This window comes from Enhydra lutris, unplaced genomic scaffold (assembly GCF_002288905.1).
Source record: "Enhydra lutris kenyoni isolate GAN:26980312 unplaced genomic scaffold, ASM228890v2 scaffoldscaffold91, whole genome shotgun sequence".
Lineage (NCBI taxonomy): Eukaryota > Metazoa > Chordata > Mammalia > Carnivora > Mustelidae > Enhydra > Enhydra lutris.
In genome coordinates this window covers 2,998,984-3,020,927 of record NW_019154175.1, presented here as the reverse complement: position 1 = coordinate 3,020,927, position 21,944 = coordinate 2,998,984, and the positions used below count along the sequence as shown (strand labels likewise).

General features: G+C 50.5%; 1 protein-coding gene across 1 annotated transcript in view; it reads right to left on the bottom strand.

The window, feature by feature from the left end:
• Positions 1-21,944, bottom strand: part of LOC111162356 (plexin A2) — a 207,374-nt gene that overhangs the window by 52,931 nt on the left and 132,499 nt on the right. Inside the window, exons 6-11 of the mRNA XM_022526720.1 lie at positions 18,978-19,101; positions 17,090-17,243; positions 16,111-16,207; positions 12,902-13,016; positions 3,900-4,100; positions 2,010-2,106 (exon numbers count right to left, since the gene is read on the bottom strand). Of these exons, the coding sequence (XP_022382428.1) occupies positions 2,010-2,106; positions 3,900-4,100; positions 12,902-13,016; positions 16,111-16,207; positions 17,090-17,243; positions 18,978-19,101 (788 nt within the window). The remainder of the gene's footprint in view (positions 1-2,009; positions 2,107-3,899; positions 4,101-12,901; positions 13,017-16,110; positions 16,208-17,089; positions 17,244-18,977; positions 19,102-21,944) is intronic.

Sequence of the window (21,944 nt, the reverse complement as noted above, 5' to 3'; positions counted from 1 at the left end):
TACGCTCCAGGTGCGAACGCGACCTCTGGGATCCCAGCCCAGATCCTCAGCAGGGAGAATGTCTGTCTCTCAGCAGTGAGGAAATGTGGCCGGGGTATGAGGAGAAAGAGAACAGAAATTTCCCTGGTTCAGTTTCTTTCTCCCAGCCTAAGTGGACTCAACTTCCTTGAGGGTGTGTGGGTGGGGGCTTCTGGTGGCTCTAGTCCTCTCTCTGTGCCCATGGGCGACCCTCAGGCTGAGGGAGAAGCTGGGGCAGCTCTAGCTACTTGAAATGTAGTGAGATGTGGCTCATGGTGTGAGGAGAGGTGTCTGGAGGGGAGGGCAGAAGGCTTGACTTCCCACAGTGGCCCGAGGAAGGACAGTTGGGTAGTCCAGCATGTGACTCTGAGACTGGACATCCTTGGTTCAGATCCTGGCTCTTAACTTTCTGATTCAGCCTGGTTTTTTTTTTGTTTTGTTTTTTTCTTTCCTTTTTCAGCTTTATTAAGGCATAACTGACCAAAAGAAATCATAAGGTATTTAAAGTATATACTGTGATGATTGGATATACATATACATTGTGTTAGGGTTTGTCCCATCTAGCTAATTAACATATCGATCACTATATATAGTGATTATATATATATAAATCATATATAGTGATTGATATATAGTGATATATATATATATATATATATATATATAGATTAGAAATATACATTTAGGTTGTACTCTTTCCACAAACCTCAATCATACCATGCAGCGTTACCAACTACAGACATTGTGCTTTGTGCTAAATGCTCAGACTTTATCCATCGTACAGCTGAAAGTCTGCACCTTTTAACAATCTCTTTATTTCCCCCCACCAGCAACCACTTTCCTAGTCTCTGTTTTTATGAGTTTGACTTTTTTTTTTTTTTTTTAAGATTCCACATATCTGTCTTAAAAGGCTGGAGCGCCCATTAGTGTGTGTGCATTTCTGTGCCAAGGCCAGTGCTAACATGTGTACTTTTGGTATCCGTGCTGCGGAAGTGAGCACTTGTGGTTCGTTTCTTAACGTCTTTGGGGCTCGGTTTCCTTATCTATAAAATGAGAATGATACTAGTACACCCCTCTCAGGGTTGTTACGAGGATTAAGGAGAATCCTCTAAAAAAAATCACCGGGTGAGGGGCGCCTGGGTGGCTCAGTGGGTTAAAGTCTCTGCCTTCGGCTCAGGTCATGATCCCAGGGTCCTGGGATTGAGCCCCGCATCGGGCTCTCTGCTCTGCGTGAAGCCTGCTTCCTCCTCTCCCTCTGCCTGCCTTTCTGCCTACTTGTGATCTCTGTCTGTCAAATAAATAAATAAAATCTTAAAAAAAAAAATCACCAAGTGAGCGCCTACCCACACTGGCGTTGCTTTTGTCCCTCTGGAGAGCAGACGGGCCCGTTGATACTAGCTGCCCAGAGGGCAACGCCTGCCTGGCACGTGGGAGGAGCTGCCTGCGAGTTTGTACGACGATGGATCGGGGTGGCGGTCATGGAGCGTCCCTCCCGGGTCAGCCCAGCTCCTCAGTGAGTTTCCCTGCAGCAGTCCTGGGCTTGTGCCCTCTGGCTTGCCCACTCCCCTACCTTAGGACCGGGTGCGGGGGGTGCAGCCTCACAAGCCTTCTTTGTGCAGTGACGGGACCAAGGACAGGGGAATCAGACCCTAATTGAAAACAGAGTCTCTATTTCCCTGGAACCTGGCAGGACGTTCCTGCTTGCTGCTTTCCTAGGTCAGGTTCTGCAGACACTTCAAAGTCTCCGGGAGCCAAAGAAAAGTGCGAGGAGCCGGCAGCTGCCCGGTGGAAGCTCTGGTTGTAACGAAACAGGGTTCCCAACAGGACTCCTTTGATGGCTCCAAATGTTGCTTTAGGATCCTCTGAAGAGTTCCGCTGACAGAGGGAGTGTATTATTCATGGCACAGCGGCTGGCCGGCTCTGATCCCTCCGCCCCAGTCTTTCCCGGGGTCACGAAAAGATCAAAACTCTACCCGGAAGTAGCTGCTCACCTTTCAGGTCCTGTGGGTTGTCGATGATGAAATTGCCGTTCCACACCACAGCGAAGTCCACGGCCAGGTTGCTGATGTCCATCCCATCGTACTGGTACTGTGGGGAGAGGGGCAGAGAGCACGCGGCTCGTGAGGCTCCCTATCACAGGGGGTCAGGGATGCTGCTGGCACCTTGGGGGACCGGGACTACAGTGGAAGAGAAACCAGGGGCTCCGGCTCCCTCTAGGCTGAGAAAGGAGCAGAGGGAGAATCAGGCGAACCCCCCTTTGCTGCTCGATTGATGTCTGTGACGCCCTCCCCCCGACTCCCAGTCACTAATGCCAAGTGGATCCCACCCAAAGCCCTTAGTGTGGTGCTCCGTGCCTCCCATCATCCAAATCCAAACTCACTTCTCCAACCTTGTCTTCGACTGCCCTCCTACAGAAAGCTTTGAATCCACCTGTCTCCAGACACAACGGCCCCAGCGCGTCTCTGCCTCCGTTCAGCTCACATCGCCTAAGGAGCTCCTCTCTCTCTCTCTCTCTTTCTCCAGCCTCCATTCAACCTGCCTGTATTCTTCTGGTCCAGCTCAGACTCACCTTCCCCAGGTGTCTTCTCTGACATCCCTAGAGGCCTCCTCCAGGCTCTTTCTGCAATCCCCTCACCGCACCCCTGCATTGCCAGTTTTGTCTCTCACTGCCTGAGAGCTGCTCTGCATCTTTTCACATGCAAGTCCACATCCTGCTGTGTGAATCCCACCAGAGCCTCCGAGCAGAGCATACGCACAACAAACAGGGCTGTGGCGGCTGGTGGGCTGGCCCTGCAGGGGGTCCTCTGGCTGCACGTGAACTTTACTTCAGCCAACAGTCCATTAGGGAAGGAGTTCAGAGCTTCTGGTCACGGATCTGACCAGGCTGACCATGAAAGGCCTCAAGCTGTGGCCAGGAGTCCACTCTCGCTCTCTCCCATGCTGGTCCCACAGAGGACTGGCAAGCCTGGCACACACTTCAGAAATAGGCTGTCAGGTGGCCCAGCCTCTGCTCCTCAGTGAAGACAGGCTTTGGGAATCCCCTCCTGAGAGACCTGACCCGCCCTGGCCACTGAGATCTCAGGGCAGGCCACACTCCTGTCCGCCCCCTCCTGCCCCCTGCCCTTCCCGCCCGCTTCCTCCCTTTGTCCTGTTGCATTTCTTTCTCATCCCACCTTCACCTTGTGCTTGGCGGCCTTCCACTGATTACAAATTCTATCAAGCGCCTGTGACCTGGAATCTGACAGCCCCCTGATAAGAAGCCCAGATTCTCTTTATCTCTCCCAGGCGAATTAGCTTCCCTCAACACCTCTGTCACATCACCCCCCATCTCCAGCTGACCCCCCATAGTCAGAGACAGGAGTTGGCAGATAAAAAGATCTTCTCTGGGCTAGTATTATAATTAAACACCTCGTGCTTTCTGTCTGGCGTGCAGGACTGGTTTAACCCTTGCAGCTCTCGAAACTCATGGCTCCTTCCTTCCCCCTTTCCCCCTCCCCGCCTGCTATTCTGCTTCTCCTGAGCTCCTGTCCCCTGTCCTCTGGTTTGCACCTAAATGGCGACGGCGGTGTGTGGTGGCATCTACTGGCGCTGGCTACAATTGTCACTGAAGGCCAAGAGGTCTCTGAACTCAGAAAGGGCACAAAGCTCTCCACTGACACCAGAGGGTCCTTGTGTCACTCAGCCTCCTCTGTCACCACCAACCTGCTCGGCTCTGCTTTGAGGGGTGCCAGATGCTGGCACCCTCCTCTGCCCCCCCGGGGATGTGGGGTCAGCCCATGGACCCAGGAGGTTCTGGGAATGGGGGCAGCTCAGGCCTTGGCCTCGGCATGGTGGTGAAAGAAATCTCTGCTGTGGGCAGGGTGCGGTGGGAGTCCCCTTACCGAGCTGTTCTGGCACTGGACGCTGGAGCTGTTGAAGCGCAGGGCAGGCACGCGGTGGACCGCGCCCTGGATGTTGAGGACACACTCATAGCCTCGCTGGCCGGACTGCGGCTGGGGCAGGTTTCGAGCCTTCAGAGTGATGGGCTTTACCTCTCCGACCGGTATCAGAATCTCCTCTGTGGGCACCAGCTGGGGACAGTCCTGGGGGAGCAAGGGGAGAGACGCCATCTGTCCCGACTCGCACCTTCGTATGCGTCTCAGCTGGGGTAGGGGTTAGGACCCGGGTGCCCGGCCAGACCTCCTTGTACCTGGGCGGGTTGCCCACGAGAAGGATGTACCTTGTTTAAGGGGCACTGGGGAGTCAGCAGGGGAAATGAAATCTCTCTCTTAGCTCCTGGGGCTTTGATATTGTCATCCCCAGTCCACACGCTGTCCCAGATCTGGTGTGCGTGTTACAATTTAGGAATTCATTTCCAAGCACCGGTGTGGTAGGCTGTGGATTTTATCTCTTGCCACATAGGATAAAAGAAGCCCCCGCGCGTCCCCGTCCCCAGCCTGGAACGTCATCCCCTCCCCGGCTCCTGTCCCCCTTGCACCGTCCGGCCGGAGGCATTCTGTTATCGACAGTGTCAGCTTCTCCGCTCTGGCTGAGTCGGCCTTTCCAGAAGGGGGATCAGTGCTCCGGGCAATGCTCTAAACACTTGCTCTGGCTTTTTATCTCATTTCATTACCAGGCCCTGCGTGAATGCCATGTTGCTTCGGAAAACAAAACCGAGAAAAGAAAGTCTTGGTGGGGAGGGGCTGTGGGAAGGACCGTGCGAGCCCAAGGAAGTGAGAGAGCCGGACTGATTTTCTGGACTTCTCTTCCTAGATGGTTCTTCTCTCCCAGAGGTCACGTTGCCACCTTCCTGCAGCTCTGATCCCCTGCCCACGCTCTCCTTTGTGGGGAAGACGGAGCCCAGCAGCCTCTGGCAGGGAGGATGGTAAGGGCCAGCCACCTCCATTGGTGGTCACTTCCTGTCTCCTGGGACCAACAAGGGAGATTCTTGACTCTTGACCTGGGGTGGGGGGGGAGCTGGCACTTAGCACTTAGTGCCCTGGGGCCAGAGCCGCTGCACTTCCTGTGAGGTGTGGGACAGTCTTGAACAAGGAGAATGGTCCCCAGCCCAGTGCTAAAGGCGCTTCCTGGTAAGAAGCCGTTGGTGACACAGGCAGTGTTGAACAATGGACAGCCTTAGAGGCAGAATTCGGAGGAGACGTAGGGGACCACAGCTGGGGCTGAGGCAGTTGCTTCTCTCCTCAGGCCTCAGGTACAAGCCCTCACCAGCTGGCCTCTGCCTCCTTCTCACCCTGGGGGCTCTCATGCACCGCTCCAGCCATCTGGGATTTCAGGTGAGTTCTGAGGGGCGGTGTCCCCAGCTCTTGGGCCTTTGGTCCTTTGGAGATCCTTTTCTCTCTACCGGAAACACTCACTGGCACCTCCTGCCACTCTTCGACCTCCTGGCTCCTGCCTCAGCCACTCTGTAGCTGAATGCCTCATAACTAGCCTTCAAATTCAGCTCTGCAGCTCCTTTTCTGGAAAGCTGTCCCTGATCCTTTCCCCGCCCTGGCCTTCAGGATGGGTTACAGATGTTCTCCCGTGATCGAATTTAGCCCTCAGGATTGCAGTTTCTTTTTGGCTCACTGTCATCGCTGCTGTGGGAGCCTGGAGGCTCAGGCTGCGTCTCATTCACCTCAGGGTCCCTGGTCTCTATCCCAGTTCCTGACATACAGTGGGCACTTGGTCATGGCTCGTGGGAGGGTAAACAAAAAATGAGAAAATGAAGCAACACAGGAAAAGATCGCTAACTTTCTTTCCACCTCCGGCTTTCTACATTCTTCAGAGCATGAGGGTCGAGCCCTGCCTTGTGGGCACCAAGAAGCTCGAGGAGTTTGATTTCCAAAGCTGTGGTTGGAAATAGTCACTACTTCTGGAGTCGCATGATTACTCAGTGGGCCTGTCCACATCTAGTGAGAATCCTGAGAATTTATGAAACTGGATAAATTTTCCACTGAAACTTACTGAGCAGGACCTGGAGGAATGTCTAGGGTCACTGGTGCCCTCTGTCGCCTGTAGGCTAGCTGCATGTGATGACCCCCAGCAGACAAGGTCTCTACAAGAGACAGGATCATAAGGCAACCCCAGAGCAGATGGGTCCCTGCTTAGAAGCCAGTCACTCAAGCTGCCAACTCATAAACACGCTCCTTCCTACACTCTTCCTCTCATGCCCTGAGGGCATGCTTGACAGAGTCTTTCATATATTTATAGCCAAGAAAAAAAATGAACACCACTTTAGGGAAACCCAGACATCCCTGGAAAAGGAGATACTATTTCCTGTTAAGGGCTAAAAAATCCCCATTGTGTCTAATAAATTAAAATTTTAATTTAGACTAGAAATAAGACTGAGGTATAATGAGGGTGTGTGTGTGTGTGTGTGTGCGTGCGTGTGTGTGTCTGAGACAGAATAAATTTTCAGACACAGAACTAGTTGATACATTGTAAGTGATGACTAGTTGTTTTTCATCTCTAACGAGCTCAGAGAACAAATTCAAGTTTTAGCAGCACAATCTTCAAGACGTGTTTCTGGAATTATGATGTCTTGTGTCAGTAAACAAGATTGTAGAATGCTTTTAACTTTGGCAAATTTACATATATTACAAATATATTTATATATATATTTATTGTATTACATATTTATTTACATATAATACACACACACACACACACACACACACACATACACACACACGTGTATACATCCTTATCTTTTTGTCTAGGTTAAGTTGGGTCCAACCCGGAGGTTAGAGAATCATAAGAAGACACTTGAAAAGTACTCCTTTTTTGTTTTTTGTTTTTTTTTGTTTTTTGTTTTTTTCTTAAGGGATTCTAAAATTTTAGAAAAGAGTCCCATGGTCTGTTGTTTCAAGACCTGCGGGGACCAAATTTAAAGACAATGGCCTTCGGCTCAGGTCATGATCTCAGGGTCCTGGGATCAAGCCCCGTGTCGGGCTCTCTGCTCAGTAGAGAGCCTGCTTCCTCCTCTCTCTGCCTGCCTCACTGCCTACTTGTGATCTCTGTCTGTCAAGTAAATAAATAAAATCTTTAAAAAAAAAAAAAGACAATGATTGGGGCGCCTGGGTGGCTCAGTGGGTTAAGCCTCTGCCTTTAGCTCAGGTCATGGTCTCAGGGTCCTGGGATCGAGCCCCGCATCCTCTCTCTGCCTGCTTCTCTGCCTACTTGCGATCTCTCTTTCTGTGTCAAATAAATAAAATCTTAAAAAACAAACAAACAAAAAAAAAACAATGATTAGGGGCTTCCCAAATGCCTTAACAGGTTTTAAGATTGCCTCAGTACAGACAGATGTTTTATCCTCTGCTTGTTTTTTGTGGGAGTGGGGTTTGTTTTGTTTTGTTGCAATTTCAGGCCACGAGGAGTAGGATTCTTTCTTTTATTCTCTAGGGTAAAGGAAAGAAGGGGTTGGGGGCCAGGTACACTGCCTTCTTCTTGGGAAGCAGAGGAGCATCTAAAAGCCTGGAGTTGTGAGTGGCTCAGGTGAATAATACATTAAGGAGGAAGCAGCAAGTCCTGAGCAGCAGCGGGAGGAGTGAAGGCTGGGGGCAGGTGCAGGAGAGCCAGCAGCCCGTGGGAACTTCAGTGCCTCAGGGCCTTGAGGAAGGCCATTGGGTTTCATCAGATACAATGAGGCCACTTGCAACTCCATTGTTTCTGTGAGCTCTTGTGTGTACGCGCGCGCGCGCGCGCGCGCGCGCGCACACACACACACACACACACACACACAGAGTTGCTGTCCTAAGAATGAAAGCGCAAATAACCACGCTATGCCACTATACTTTCCCACAGAATGTGAAGACGGCTCTCAGTGTTAAAATGCCCATCGCTACCGCTTTTCTCCCTGTCTTTAGGTCATCTTAACTCCTCTCTTTGTCTCCAGGCCAACTGGGCAGCGGGATCACCTCCATGGCAGCAATCTGAGTTTCTGTCGAGAGGAACAGATGTCCTATCTGGGAACATCCCAGGGGCGGGGGTAGGCTAGGGAGGAGGAGCCCCGGCTCTGGGGAGGGCAGGACCCTGGCGTGGGAGCCCCGCGATGCTTGGGACCGCGTTGTCCACTCTGTTTGGCTGTGCTGCTCAGCACGGAGGCCCCTCCAGCCCTCCGAAGCGAAGTCTCCCATGCGGAAATGGCATTATCTTCACCCACTGGACTTCAAAGAGAGAGAGAGCAGCTAGTATCCTGGGAAGCTAATCGGATTTATTTGGTTCTATCTTTCCCCGGGACAGGGTGTAAAGAAGATATTTATGTATCTACATCTCACTAGGCCTGGTTTAGCCGTGGAGGGAGATGAGCTTTTAGAGCCGAAAGTCGTACACAGTAAGCCACACATAGCCCCGCGCACGGCCGCTTGCTAACATCATGTCCCAGCTTGATCCGGCCCAGGGAGGCAGAGACTCGGGGGGTGGGGGGGGGGGCATCAGAGATCCCTTCTGCTCTGCGCCCTGGAAAGGTCTGGCTCATAACCTTAAAAGAGCTCAAGAGATGGTTCAGTTGAAATTCAGTTTCCTCATCTATAAAATGGGCCCAGAAATACCCAACAGGCTTAGAAGGCTTAAAAGAGAGGCCTATGAAAATATGTTGTAAATGGCAATAAACAAATACAAACATGAATATCCCTACGTACTTCTTGCGTGTGTGTGTGTGCATGTGTGTGTATGTGCTTGCATGTGAACCCAGGATCAGAGGACATCGGCTTACCCACAGTCAGCCTGGGGACATTTACTCTGCGTCATGCCTTCTGCATGTATCTGATGATCCTAAGGAAATTGCTTAACTTACCTAAACCCCTGTTTACTCAGCTATAATAGAATTCATTTCATAGAGTGGACTAAATGACCATCTATATCTATATCTATATCTAGATCTAGATCTAGATCTAGATCTAGATTGTGTTGCATATATGATAATCACTCAATAAATGTTCACTACTGGGGCGGCTGTGTGGCTCAGACTCAGTGGGTTAAGCCTCTGCCTTCAGCTCAGGTCATGATCTGAGGGTCCTGAGATCAAGGCCCTGCACTGGGCTCTCTGCTCCACAGGAAGCCTGTTCCCCCCCGCCCCCCATCTCTCTGCCTGCCTCTCTGCCTACTTGTGATCTCTCTCTGTCAAATAAATAAAATCTTAAATTAAAAATGTTCACTACCAATATTTTTATTTTGAATTAGGTACTTTCTTATCAAGCCTAAGCATATGGACTTGGTTCATCATACCCCCTGGAAGAAGCAGGCAAACCTACCTCACAGGCTGGTTGGTCAGTATCTGCACATGGGCCTACTAACGAAGCTTCCACGGGCAGCCTCCCCATCTGGAGAGATGGACTGATACCAGTCCCTGCACACCCCAAACCCTCACGACCAAGGAGCATAAAGCCAAATTGGGATCCGGCCGGCAAGTGTGGCTGTGGCCATGGAGACCAGCAAGCTGACTGGCTCTGATTTTCTGCAGAAAGCATACTGTACTCAGCTCTTTTGGATGCCTGAGTTCTCTGTTGCCTTGGGCAAAAAACCTAAATTTTTAGCATCTTGGTTGCTACATATGTCAAATATGAATTATGTGAAACTGCAGGTCTGTTTCCAAAATCAATTGAGATGCCACATGTCCATGACTCTCAATCCTTAGACTCATTTGGAATGGGACCCAGGAATTTGGAATTTTTAAAAAAGATTTCATTTAATTTATTTGAGAGAGAGATATCACAGAGGCAGAGGGAGAGGGAGAAACAGACTCCCTGCTGATCAGGGAGCCCCATGCGAGGCTCGATCCAAGGACCCTGGGATTGTGACCAGAGCCAGAGGCGGATGCTTAACCAACTGGGCCACCCAGGTGTCCCAAGAATTTGAATGTCTAACAAGTACCCAGGTGATACTGATGCTGCTGGTCCCCATACCCTGATACACATGCTTTGAGAACTCTTGTCACATGTGAGAAATTACAAACGTGTGCTATGTTAATGTTCCATATACATCAAAGGAGCTCATCAGTTATACATTGTTTTGAGGAAGTAGACATAAACTTTTGGTTCAGAGTTAGGGGGCCCTTACTGAACGTACAAAAGAAATACTCTCGGACCCTCAAAGAGGCACCTAAGGGATTGCCAGTGCCCAGAAAAACCTAAAGACATCGGTGCACACCCCTAATACAGCAAGGAAAACCCCACCCAAGCTGGACGTATGCACTTTTGCTGTTGCCCACATTTTCAGAAATGGGACTCCCCAGAGCAGAGCTTTGGACGGAGAAGAGCAGAGCCTGGGAGCTCTTTGCTGGGAAGGGATGAGCGAATGACTGTGGCCAAGAGCTCCGGCAGTATTTGAGGAAGCTTGCTGGGAACCTGAACCTGTTTTCTTTCCTAGGCGAAGTTAGGAGCCGGACACAGGCCAGGCTTCCACACCTGGCCTCCAGAGTGTCAATCACAGGGCCCACACCGGGGGGCCTGTGCTTATCAGCAGTGAGAAAACGGCAGTCTGGCCCAGTTCCACTAGGGAGAGGCAACAATGTGAGGGAGGGACAAAGGGTACCTCTCTGCCCCAAGCAACAGACATTCAGGAAAGAAAGTGAAACTAACTGGGGGTAAGAAGCCTTTGGGGTTCCCCCCAGGGCTCCTTTGGTATTCATCCAATCCCATGTGGCCGGGTGGCAACAGCTTCTCTGTGGCCCGGCTCCCTGGAACATTCCAGTCTCTCCCCCGTGACTGTGAGGGAACCCTGTTCCAGTGACTTCTAAAGGGCAGGAGGGAGGCCGGCATGTTTCCAATTAGCCTTCTGGCCTCCACAGCCCTGCGGAGTTTATTTGTCTCGCTCTGCACGCCCCTCCTCCTGCCCTCCCTCCAGCAGCAGGCCCCTTCCAGGCTTGGCTTTGGGTTTCCCTCTGCCGGAGGGGGAGCCCCTGGGAGAAAATGAAGCAGCTGTTCCTTCTCGTCTAGATCTGCACTCCTCTCTGTCTCTGTGCGTTTTTTGGTTGGCCTGACTTCATTTTACTAAGGAACTTAAAAGTTGAGGAAGGGCCCACGTGAAGGTCAGTTTCTGAGACCTTTCAGCACCATCTTCTCATGCCGGCCTTTGCCTCCGAGCAGCCGTCTGCGGCTTCTGCTGTTCCTTGTCCGCCTCACCTCCCTTCGCCATTCTCCTGTGGACTCCCTGGCTGGGTGAACCACCCTCCACTCTGTACCCATGGCCCTTGGGTCCTTTCCTTTGAGTAAGAAGACTGGCCTGAGAACTGTGCCGCACGCTTGCAGAATCCCAGGGTTGGGATTAATTTCCAATGTCCACTCAGACCAGGGCAGCTCTTTTAGGCCAGCTACATCCAAGCACACCGGCTGGCTAGAGGAAAATCTTTCTCTGGAAGGTTTTCAGGGCACTACATAACTGGTTCCATCACGCTGGGGCACCTGCAGATGGCCTGTCTTAAACACCACCGGTGGGCACCATCTATGTTTCTCTCTTTCAAGATGGGCACATCCCATGTTTCTGGCTGAATGTAACACGTATTATTTCAGAAACTCAGCGGAATTCAAGGCCATGGGTATGTGTTTGAGAAACAGTTCAAGGCCTACTATATTCTTACTTAATTTTTTTTTTTTTAACCTTTGGAGATATAATTGACAAATGAAATTCTAAGATATTTGAAGAATGTATCATGATGATTTGATATATACTTTCTTATGTTTATTCATGGAAACAACTAGCATTTCTATCATGACTAGGAGACATTAGAAGACTCTTATTTCTCTCTCTCTCTCTTTCTTTTTTTTTTTTTTCCATAAGACTCTATTTCTTGAAATCAGGGACAATGATATCCAAGGAACCCTTTCTAGTGGCATTTGGGTAAAGTGGCCATTCCTTCCTTCTTTCAGGCATGCATTCTGCAAACACTCCCAGAAGAAGACACTGCGGATTTAAAGATATGATGTAATTTTTGCCTTTAAGAAGCTTCTAGTCTAGTGCTATGGCAACAGGTATGTAGAAAGAATACAGCAGAATATGCACAAGCTACACTGTCACTTACTTACACTTGCAGATTTTCTAAAAGGTGGAAGAAGAGGAGAATGTGTGTATACACACGTGTGCCACTTATATGAATACGTAGGTCTCTACAGTTGTTCAAACCCAACCAACTGGCCATTCTAGGGTGTGAAAACCATTAAACACAAGAAAGGGAAAGCGACCAAGCATGCCTCATTTTCCCAAGGCAAGCTGTGAATGTGTATGAAAGTCAACATCACTGGATACTCATCCGATGAGATATTCCTTGGAAAGACAAGCAATGTGATATTTCACGGTGTTGATAACAAAGGTGGGCCAGGCCTTGGGGATGGAACACTGGCTGTATAACAGACTGGGACTTTTTAGCAAGGCCTGGTTCTTTTCACCAGCTGAATTTCCTTCTCTTTCTAGAAGGCCACCCACCCAGTCATACATCAGAGTCAAAGAATCATTGAAACTTGGAGTTGGAAGAGAGGTTGGCATGAAAGAATGATTGAGAGTGAATGTTTCATTGAATCACACTATGTCTGCAGCCAAGCAAAGGCCTTAGACTCAAAGAATCAATGCCATCCACTGCCCTCTTCTAGACAATGGAGTCTGGTTGGTTGGATATGTCCTCTCAGCTTTCAGTCTCAACCCTCAGTTCCCCTCAAGCCTTTGAATGTAGAAGAGTCTTAGGACTCTAGAAGATACAGCACATTTCTCTGCCTTGGGATATTTTCTGCCACTTTTTCTTTTTTCTTTTGAGTTTTATAATAATGGGGTCTTTCTAATATGTAGAATCTCTGGGAGGAAGACCAAGATGGGTCAGGGCAGGGAGATGGACAAGCTGCTGGACTGTCCACCTGAAAAGGGAGGGTCACTCAGATGCACTGGGAAACGTCACCATGCCAAGGCAAGCCCTGCTTACCTCTGAAATATTGATCCGGCCTTCCTGGAAGGAGCAGGTGGTGGGGTCGTGAGTGCAGAGGTTCCGGTATTTGCACCAGTGACAGCGGAAGGCGCTGTTGACACAAGACAGGCACCTGCAAGGATGGAGACAGTAAGAGGCAAAGAGAAGGGAGCAGACAGGGAAGGTAAGGGTCCCAGGTAGCCCATGTGTTATGATGGAGGCTGGTTATCCTAGCTTTTCTCTCAGGAGGACTGATTCGTGGGGCACCAAGAAATGTGGAATCTCCTTTGAAGATGTTCATAGGACCAGAAAATTGGGAAAAAAAAAAAGAGTCTAAAGTGGAAAAAATGTAACTTATAGAGCAGTGGTATGTGAGAGCTGGCCTGCATCGGCTCAGGAGAGCTGATTATTTACATTTCTAGGAATTTTGCAAGAGGTCGGCATCATGTTAATAACTTGAAATCAGCCATGGAGATAGTATTTACACCCTAGAAACTGGCAAATACTACATACTAGGGTTTTTTCTTGATTTCTGGCTATTAAATATTTACCAGCATCCCATCACTTGTAAGGCATGAGACATAAGACATAAGACAGAAAAGCACGGGGATAGAAATGGGGCAGATAGGATTCCGGGCTTGGACTGCCACTTGGGGTCACCTTGAGCAAGTCACTTCACTTTCTGCATTGGAAGTTCTTCATCTGTCTGTCATAAAACGTTCCTATCTGCTCCACAGGGCTGTTTAGCATCAAACAAGATAATGTGTAGGAAATGGTTTCGAAAGGTACAATGTTAAATGTGTTACTTTCAAGTGCTCAAATTACCTGTTATTTCCAGCTCTTAAGTCACATTTGAGTGTCAAAGACTAGAGCAATCACATGTGTTTCTGGGCTTTGGGGGAGTTAACAATATAACAACATGAAATGGCAATTTGTCTCAGTCTCTAGGTAGGGGAGCATAGCAGTAGTATGGGGGTGTCGCAAGCATTTCTTGCCAGGGTAAGCGCTTCTTCCCCTCTAGTTTTACCTGGGGGCTGTGTGTGACCAGACCATTATAATGGAGTTGGGTTTTGTCAGTGGGGTAGGTCTTCCTGCTCCTTGTCAGCTCCCCCCCATCTAGCCTCTGACAACTAGACCAACCTGGAAGGGACACAGCTGGGTCTGCGATCTGGCGCCATCTGGTGGCCGCTCTCTTTACATTTTGGTGGATGGGTCTCCATCCGGGGGTGACATGCTAAACTGTCACCCTGTTTTGGGTGCATTAGCCCATCTACACCTCCTCCTCCCTGTGCTGATCAGTCTTACCCCCTTCCGGATATGCCCAAAGGGACTGTGTTTCTGATCTTGGGCCACACCGACTGGTTCTTGCTAATATCTTAGGATTCAGCAAGTAAATAATGAAATTGGACAAAGAAAGATGAGATGGGCATTAAGCCCGGCTTTTCCCCTGGCTCACTTTGTGACCTTCGCTGCAGCACTTATCCCTGTGGGTCTCAGTCTACCATATTAAAACCAGGGGATTGAACTTGATTCTGTGACTTTTTGCTAGGAATGCCAGGAGTAGAACAGGGTAAGATAGTGTTCAGCAATAAAATGGAATCTTTGCTGTCAAGGAGTAGGTTTTTTTTAATTATTATTGGGTATTTTTTGTTTTGTTTTTGTTGTGTTTTATTTTATTTATTTATTTATTTATTTATTTATTTATTTTTTGGCTAAAACTTGCTGCCTGTGACTGCATTTCTGTTGCCATAGCAACGCAAAGTGGTGACATCACACTGAACTGCCCTGGAGATGAGGATGCTTTCACGAACAATGAATTCCATCACCACTGTGCTGGAGTTTGAGAAGGAGGTGGGGAGTTTCTTTCACCAAGACGCTTGCATTTTCCCCAGCGGGGTTAGCTGGGATAGGGACACAGTGGTTAGTGGGCGATTTAGTTTATTTCAGTTTCTGTACTTATGCCCTGCCCCCGTCCCAGGACATTTTTATCACTTGTCCTGTCTTTCTCATTACATCTATTGACTTACCTCAGTGGGGCTCAACTGTGTCTCCTTCCTTAACTACTGTGGAGATCCTAGAGTTCCAGCAGCTGATTCCCATGATAAAAATCAAGATCAGAGAAGGGGAGACTCGGGAGGACTGGCTCATTGGTCTCTTTTAATGGCTAAAAATTCCTTTCAGGTACAGTGGCACACAAACCTTCTCTCCATGTGGATTGCTGAGCCCATCTTGTCCACAGCCTGGACCCTACAGACAGGATGCCTTGGAGTTATGTAGACCTCAGGTTATTCCTGTCTTGGGAAATGGGACGGACAGGTCCATAGACTATCCCTAATGATTGCTCCTGGCTCCTTCTGGTGTGGTGTTGTTGTTTGATCTCTCTCCTTGTGGAATGTCCAGGGTCACTGGTCCAGTGGCCTTTATGAGGCCCTATTATAGAGACCCATTTCCCTCTTTCTAAACCAGAAGGTATAGAGTTCCCAGTTGGTATAGAAGGAGTCTCAGCTTCTCTTCCAGAGAAGATAGACAGAAACTAAATATGGGTCTCTCTTCCTGCCCCACTGTAGAAGCTCATAGCTTGTGGCCACCACTGGTAAGCGTTCTGCTGCTGGACATGGCTGGCGAGGCCAGCTGGGGCCTACTCAAGCCCCTCTAGGGGCTGCCAGTTTGGTCTGGTTTCTCCCTCCTCTTTGAAAAGCTGAAGGCTGGGTTTGGACCACAGTGGAATTAAAGTCGGCTCTCCCCCTCCCAGCCTGGGGCCTTTATACCCTGTCCTCCTCTGGGGGTAGCTGTGTGCATAGCTGACTTCTACCTTCGAGTCTCTCTTGGACTCGGACATGGAGCATGCGTCTAATTACATTCATTGTCAATCTCTCCGTTCAAAGCCACCACCAACTGGTCTTAGGGTCTTTGGACCATGACCTTTGTCTTCACATCAAACTCTCTGTTTACCGTCTAAGCTTGAGAATTGGGGGCAGGGTTGTTGGGGGTCCAGGCAAGGGAGATTGGATGAGATCAGCGGCTTGGACAGTGAGCGCCATTCTGTTTAACATAACACAATAAACCGAACAGAACTGAAAAGGAATGTTTATGGAGAGCTTGCTCTGTCCCAGACCGTATGCCGGGCCCCGGGGGAGACTAGGAGGGGAAGCCAGCATGTTGGAGCTGCGAGAACCCCACACCTGTATCCATGCCCGGGGCAAGGCCCCCGCCCGGTGGGTGCTTACAGTTGGTGGGCGCTGCAGTTGTAGAACTTGAACTCGGTGCTGACAAATATCTTCCCTGTCTCCTTGGATCTCAGCTGTAGCTCTAGCCCAAACCAGTCTGGGGGTAGGAAAAAAAAAAAGGAGAGGGTAACACAACCTGGGGGCCCAGTGGAGAATCTGAGGGTAATCCATTAAACCGGTCCAGGGCTCTCTTGGGGCATAGATGGTAGATGAAAACTGCATGAGGCATCGCCTCCCAAGAGGGTCCCCTTGGTCCTGCTGAGACACCCATCACTGAGACCCAGCCACCACCCTCCCACCCCCTTCTTAGGGGAAACGGAATGAACCACACCCCACGGAAACCCTTGCTTTGGTGAGGTATGTTCAGTTACTGAAAGACTTCAGGAAATATGAGGCCCGAACCCCTCAAGCCCCCAGTTCCATGGGGAGAACCCCAGTGGAAATCACTGGCTAGAGCCACTGTCATTCCTAGAAGGGAAGGGAAATCTGGGAAAACTCTCTGCACATGGGCAGACTTAACCCAAATGGGAGCAAAGGATTTCCTTCTTCCTGAATTTTGCTTTGGGCCATGACAAGTAGCTTTCAGGCTCAAAGGAGCTGTATAAGCCCATGTTAGCATCCGTGATATGAAGGCTTGGTCAGGAAACTTTTGTGCTGGCACTCCTACCCCGCCCCCTCTGCCCTCTGTGCGTCACCCCGTCCCCTGGGCACTCTACTCTTGACCATTCTTTTTTTTTTTTTAAGATTTTATTTATTTGACAGAGAGATATAGCAACAGAGGGAACACAAGCAGTGGGAGAGGGAGAAGCAGGCTTCCCGCTGAGCAGGGAGCCTGATATGGGGCTGGATCCCAGGACCCTGGGACCATGACCCAAGCCAAAGCAGATGCTTAACGACTGAGCCACCCAGGTGCCCCTACTCTTGACCATTCTGGTAGGGCAGCCCCTGGCATGTGACTCCCACGGCACACACTTCTTACCTTGATCCAGAGGGATGACCGGGACATCCTTGGGTCCTGGAGAGATGCAGATGACCTGGCTCCCAGACACTTGTCCCTCCACCTCGGTCAGGTTCCCGAAGGCACAGGAGATGCCCACAGAGAGGTCGGGGGCATCACTCACAACTAGGCTGAGCTGTGGGTGGAGCAAAAAGCCTCAGGAGGAAAGAGAAGACACGATAGGAAGAGAGTTCTAGGGTCTCTGGGGACCAGAGCTCCGGGACTGGTCCTGCTGTGGTCTGCTTGCAGACTCGTGTCCCCCGAGCTCATATCTAAGGAAGGACATTGGTCTAGTGGTCCTCTGGCTTTGACACAGAATAATTACTGGAGTGCAGAGTTGATGGCTTTTATTAATATCATTGAGTTTAGTTTTCAGTCTTGGCCAGCCTCATAAAGGACTGGGTGAAGGCCCCTAGAGGGAAAGGTACCAAAATTCCTCTTACTCTTGTCATTCTGACATGAAACCATGACCCTGGAAAGCAAGTCTTGAGCTGAGCCCTTAGCAAACAAGCTGTAACGCTGGCTTACCAGTCTGGAGGGTTACCGGGTTGGTGGGCAACAGCTAGCCCTCTCCCTGGCTACGATTCAGCGGCTGCTTATCAGGATGGCGAGTGTCCTAGAGTTTCTGCCTCTCTGTGCTCCCAACCCTAGGTGCCCTTCTTGCTGACAGCCCCTGCCCAGTACGGCGGTGGCTTCACAAGGAACTGTGGGGACCAGAGAAAGCAAGGAACGTGGACACCAATAGCTCCGATGATGTCAGCAGCTACCTCTGGGTTCCAATGATCTAGGCCAGCACTTTCCAGCTTTTTCAAGTTTGCATACCCTCCTCTGAATGGTAAAAATACACTGAGCGCCAGAAATGAGTGTTCACAACACAATAGAATATCTAAGTGATATTTGACACAATAGGTAAAAAATACGCCTGGCTTCCTCTAGTAACAGGGGGTGACCATAAGTGTGCATGGCGACAATACCCCACCCCACCCCCGCCAGCCTCCAAGTCGGGAGCCACAGTGTACATAGGTCTCCCATTGTCTTCCCACCAACACCTGGCTCTATTTATTTGCCGTGGCTTCTCACTCACAGTGAGTGTCACCTAGCCTCTCCAAACATTTGTTTGCTGCTGAATCCCTGCCCCAGTTTCGTTTCCATGGGGCCGAGAGACTTAGGTACAAACTCCCCTATTTGTTCCCTCGGCTCCATGGGAGCCAAAGCCTCCTGGTGGGGGATGAATGAACAGAAATCTTGGAAGGTTCATTAACTAATTAACATCCGTAAATGCTCATAAAACCTTCAGAATGAAATAATCATGCAGGGCCTAAGGACATGAAATATTTGGGGTTGTACCTCGACAGGTGGTTAGGGCTGTTTTAGTCTCTTTAATATTCTCTTTAAGTACATACTGACTGTGACTTAAGCCTCAGTCTCTGTCTCTGTCTCTGTCTCTCCTCTCTCTGTCTCTCTCTCTCTCACACACACACACAGAGGCAACTCTAAGGTCTGTGTGAAAAACCACATGAAGTGGAGGAATGTAAACAGAGCATGTAACAAACAATGTGTTATTTAGTATCGGATCGCACTATGTTGTAGATGTTTGTTACTAAATGCAGAATCTAGATTTACAAAACAGATCAATGGGTAATGAGTTTGCAGGGAGTACAGAGAATGACTGTGCCCTTTACAATAGGAGCTACCATTGGTTTTCTATAAACACAGCGTTTCCTTGGAGTGTTTAAAGTGAGATCTAGTGACAGACACACGTGCACGTGTTAAAGGAACACGCGCACACCACGTGTGTGCTCTGTGCGGCCCCCCGCCCCCCCGGCCCCCCCTCCTGCCTTCCCTCTGGCCCCCAGGAGGCGTTCCTTACCCGACGGCTGTGTTCAGACACTGAGATGCTGCTGGGCTGCACCTCGAGGCTCATGCACTGGCTGATGCTGGCTGCAAATCGGTTGGGTTCCCAGGCGCGCTGGCACTTGTCCCTGCGGGAGCACCTGCCAGGGACACACATTCACAAGAGGTCAGGCCTCTGAGACCCATCTGCTGGGCTCCACGGTCCCCTGGGGGTTTTAAGAGCGGTTTGCTGCTCTGAGGCTCTTGGCTTGTCTTCTCCTTATGCTTTTCATTTAGCCCAGAGGGCCTGGGTGACTCCCAGATGGTCCTGATCACAGTTAAACACAGACTAAGAGGAAGTGGGACTCACCCCCAACATGAGAGGTACAGTTTAGACATAAAGAATAGCTCCTGGGGGCGCCTGGGTGGCTCAGTTGGCTAAACATCTTTGGCTCAGGTCATGAGATCAGGGTCTTTGGTTCGAACCCCATGTCAGGCTCCTTGCTCAGTGGGGAGTCAGCTTCTCCCTCTCCTCCCCGCTCCTGCTCTCTCTAGCTATCTCTGTCTCTCTCTCTGTCTCTTTCTCTCAAATAAATAAATAAAATCTTTAAAAAATAAAGAAAAGAATAGCTCCCGATAGATAGCATTTTTACAGGTTGTGTGGCGAGCAAGGGCAGCAAATCTGGGGAATGTGAGGGGTAGCCCAGAAGAGGCTAAGCATGTGAGCTCTGGGGCCCTGCTGCCTGGAAGCTTCCCTCCTCCCCGCAGGCCCACTGCATACTATGGTGTCCCTTTGGGCAAGTGCCTTATTCTCTCCGTGCCTCAGTTTCCTTAACCATAAAATGGAGAGGATGGTGATAATACCCTACCTCACAGGGCTGGCGTAAGGATTAAATACATGAGTACTTAGAAAATGGCTTTTTGGGGGCACCTGGGCAGCTCAGTTGGTTGAGCACCCAACTCTTGATGTCGGCTCAGGTCATGATCTCGGGGTCCTGGGATGGAGCCCTGGGTGGGGCTCTGTGCTCAGTGGGGAGTCTGCTTGAGATTCTCTCTCTCTCTCTCCCTCTGCCACTCCTCCTGCTCCCTTGCTCTTATGCGCTCTCTCCCTCAAATAAATAAATAACTCATTAAAAAAGAGAAAATGACTTTTCAGCCCTTATAATAATATTAATGATGATGACTATTAATGTTATCATTCTACCCTAAAAGGTGTCCAAGATGGGACAGGTCTTCACTGTGTGGGACGGCCTGCAGGCGATCCTGTGGCTGGACTAATGGCTCTCTGAAGGCAGGGACCATGTTTTATTCATTGAGATGGTCTCCCTGTCACATGCTGTACCTTAAATAAATATCTGCACTGTGAAATAACTCCTGGAAACAGAGAAGCAGACTGGGGTGAATGGGTGGGGGGGCTGCCTCCGTCAGAAAGCTGTGCGGCCGGCCGTCTCTCCCGACAGCTTCATCTCTGCCCCGGGGCGGCAGGTGGGCACGGGGACGCCTGCGAGCGGGGCATCTGCTGGCCGCCCATGTCACAGGCGAGCACATTCCAGGGCTGGTGCTTCTCCAGACCAAATCCCCCCCCGACATACCACAAGATGCCACAATCACGCAGTGATTCCCCCCCCCCACCATCTCCCCCTCCCCCGCCCCTCCCTGCTTCCTTTCCAGGCGCATAATGGATCTAAATATGAATGCTGTCAAAGAAAAGAATTATTGAGGTTTAAGTGAATCCTTAAGATAGCTCTAAAGTGAGCTCTTGACTGGGGCCTTTATCTCATTGACTCACTGAAATGGCTCTTTTTTATCATACTATTTATGGCAACAGCCCTAACAGAGATAAATAGCCTTGGAGACAATAACACACTTGCAAGAGCCAGGCACACAGAAGAGACAGGAAGGTTTCAAATCCCACCCCAGACCTAAAGCCTCTTCAGCAATCTCCCTGGGCCTCTGTTACAGTCCAGTGTGCGGGCCTGGGAACTGGAACTGGGCCCATCAACTCCTTCCCACCCAGGCAGGCCACGGGTGGCAGGTGCGAGGGCACGGTGGGGGGCCTGCTGACCACGAGGGGGACCGAAGAGGAGCAAGCTCTGGGCACGAAGAGGAAAAAGCTTGTTTCCAAGGGCTCTTGACAGGCTGGAGGGAGAGGTGTGCCCCGTAGGTGGGAGGGATTCTCCGCCACAGGTAAGGAGCTCAGAGGACGGAGGAAATGGCAATCTATCCTGATGTGGCGGCTCAGGGGTTCTAGAAGCCACAGCCCACCCAGACAGGAGGAAGACAGGAGTGGTGTGGGGCCGCCGGGAGACTCCAGCACTGTGACAGATCAGTAGGCTCAAGCATGAGCTGGGGAACACGGTTGTCCTTGCCGGTGAATCAATGACAATCCCCCATCTGTAAGGGGTGTTCCACCTGGGAGAAGCGCCGGTGCACCCTGGCTGGGCGGGCAGAGCAGAGAGCAGGGAGTGGGCGGGGCCATGAGGGAGTGGGCGGGGCCTGCCCATGGCCGGAGGAGAGGGCAGGTAGCCTTGGGCACTGTGCAGGGGGCGGGCGGCCCTCAGGGTCCCTGATGAGGAAGAAATCCACCTGATGAGAGAGGCCGGTCAGCTCCACGGAGGGGAAACACAGGGGTGGCCACATCAGCCGTTCCAGTGCTCAGCAGCAGCTGCACCCCTTGTCTCACCTACACGGTGACTCACTGTCCCCGCAGGAACGTTTTCTACAAAACTTCTTGAACAGCCTCTTACCTCCAAACCCAAGCCGGGAACCCAGTATTTGTGGGCTCAAATCCAGTCCGGATTTTGCATCTGTGAGGCGCCTGCTTCCCTCCCTCCCTCCCTAGGCCTTGCAACACCTGCCACAGAGGCGGGAAGCCAAGAGCTATTGTGCAGGATCCTGAACTCTGGCCCTCCGCCTCCGCCTCCACCCCAAACCCCGCTCATTGCATGGAGATGCTCTGCCGGCTGGCGGCGAGCCAGGGAGCTTCCAAGTCCGTTGGGGAACA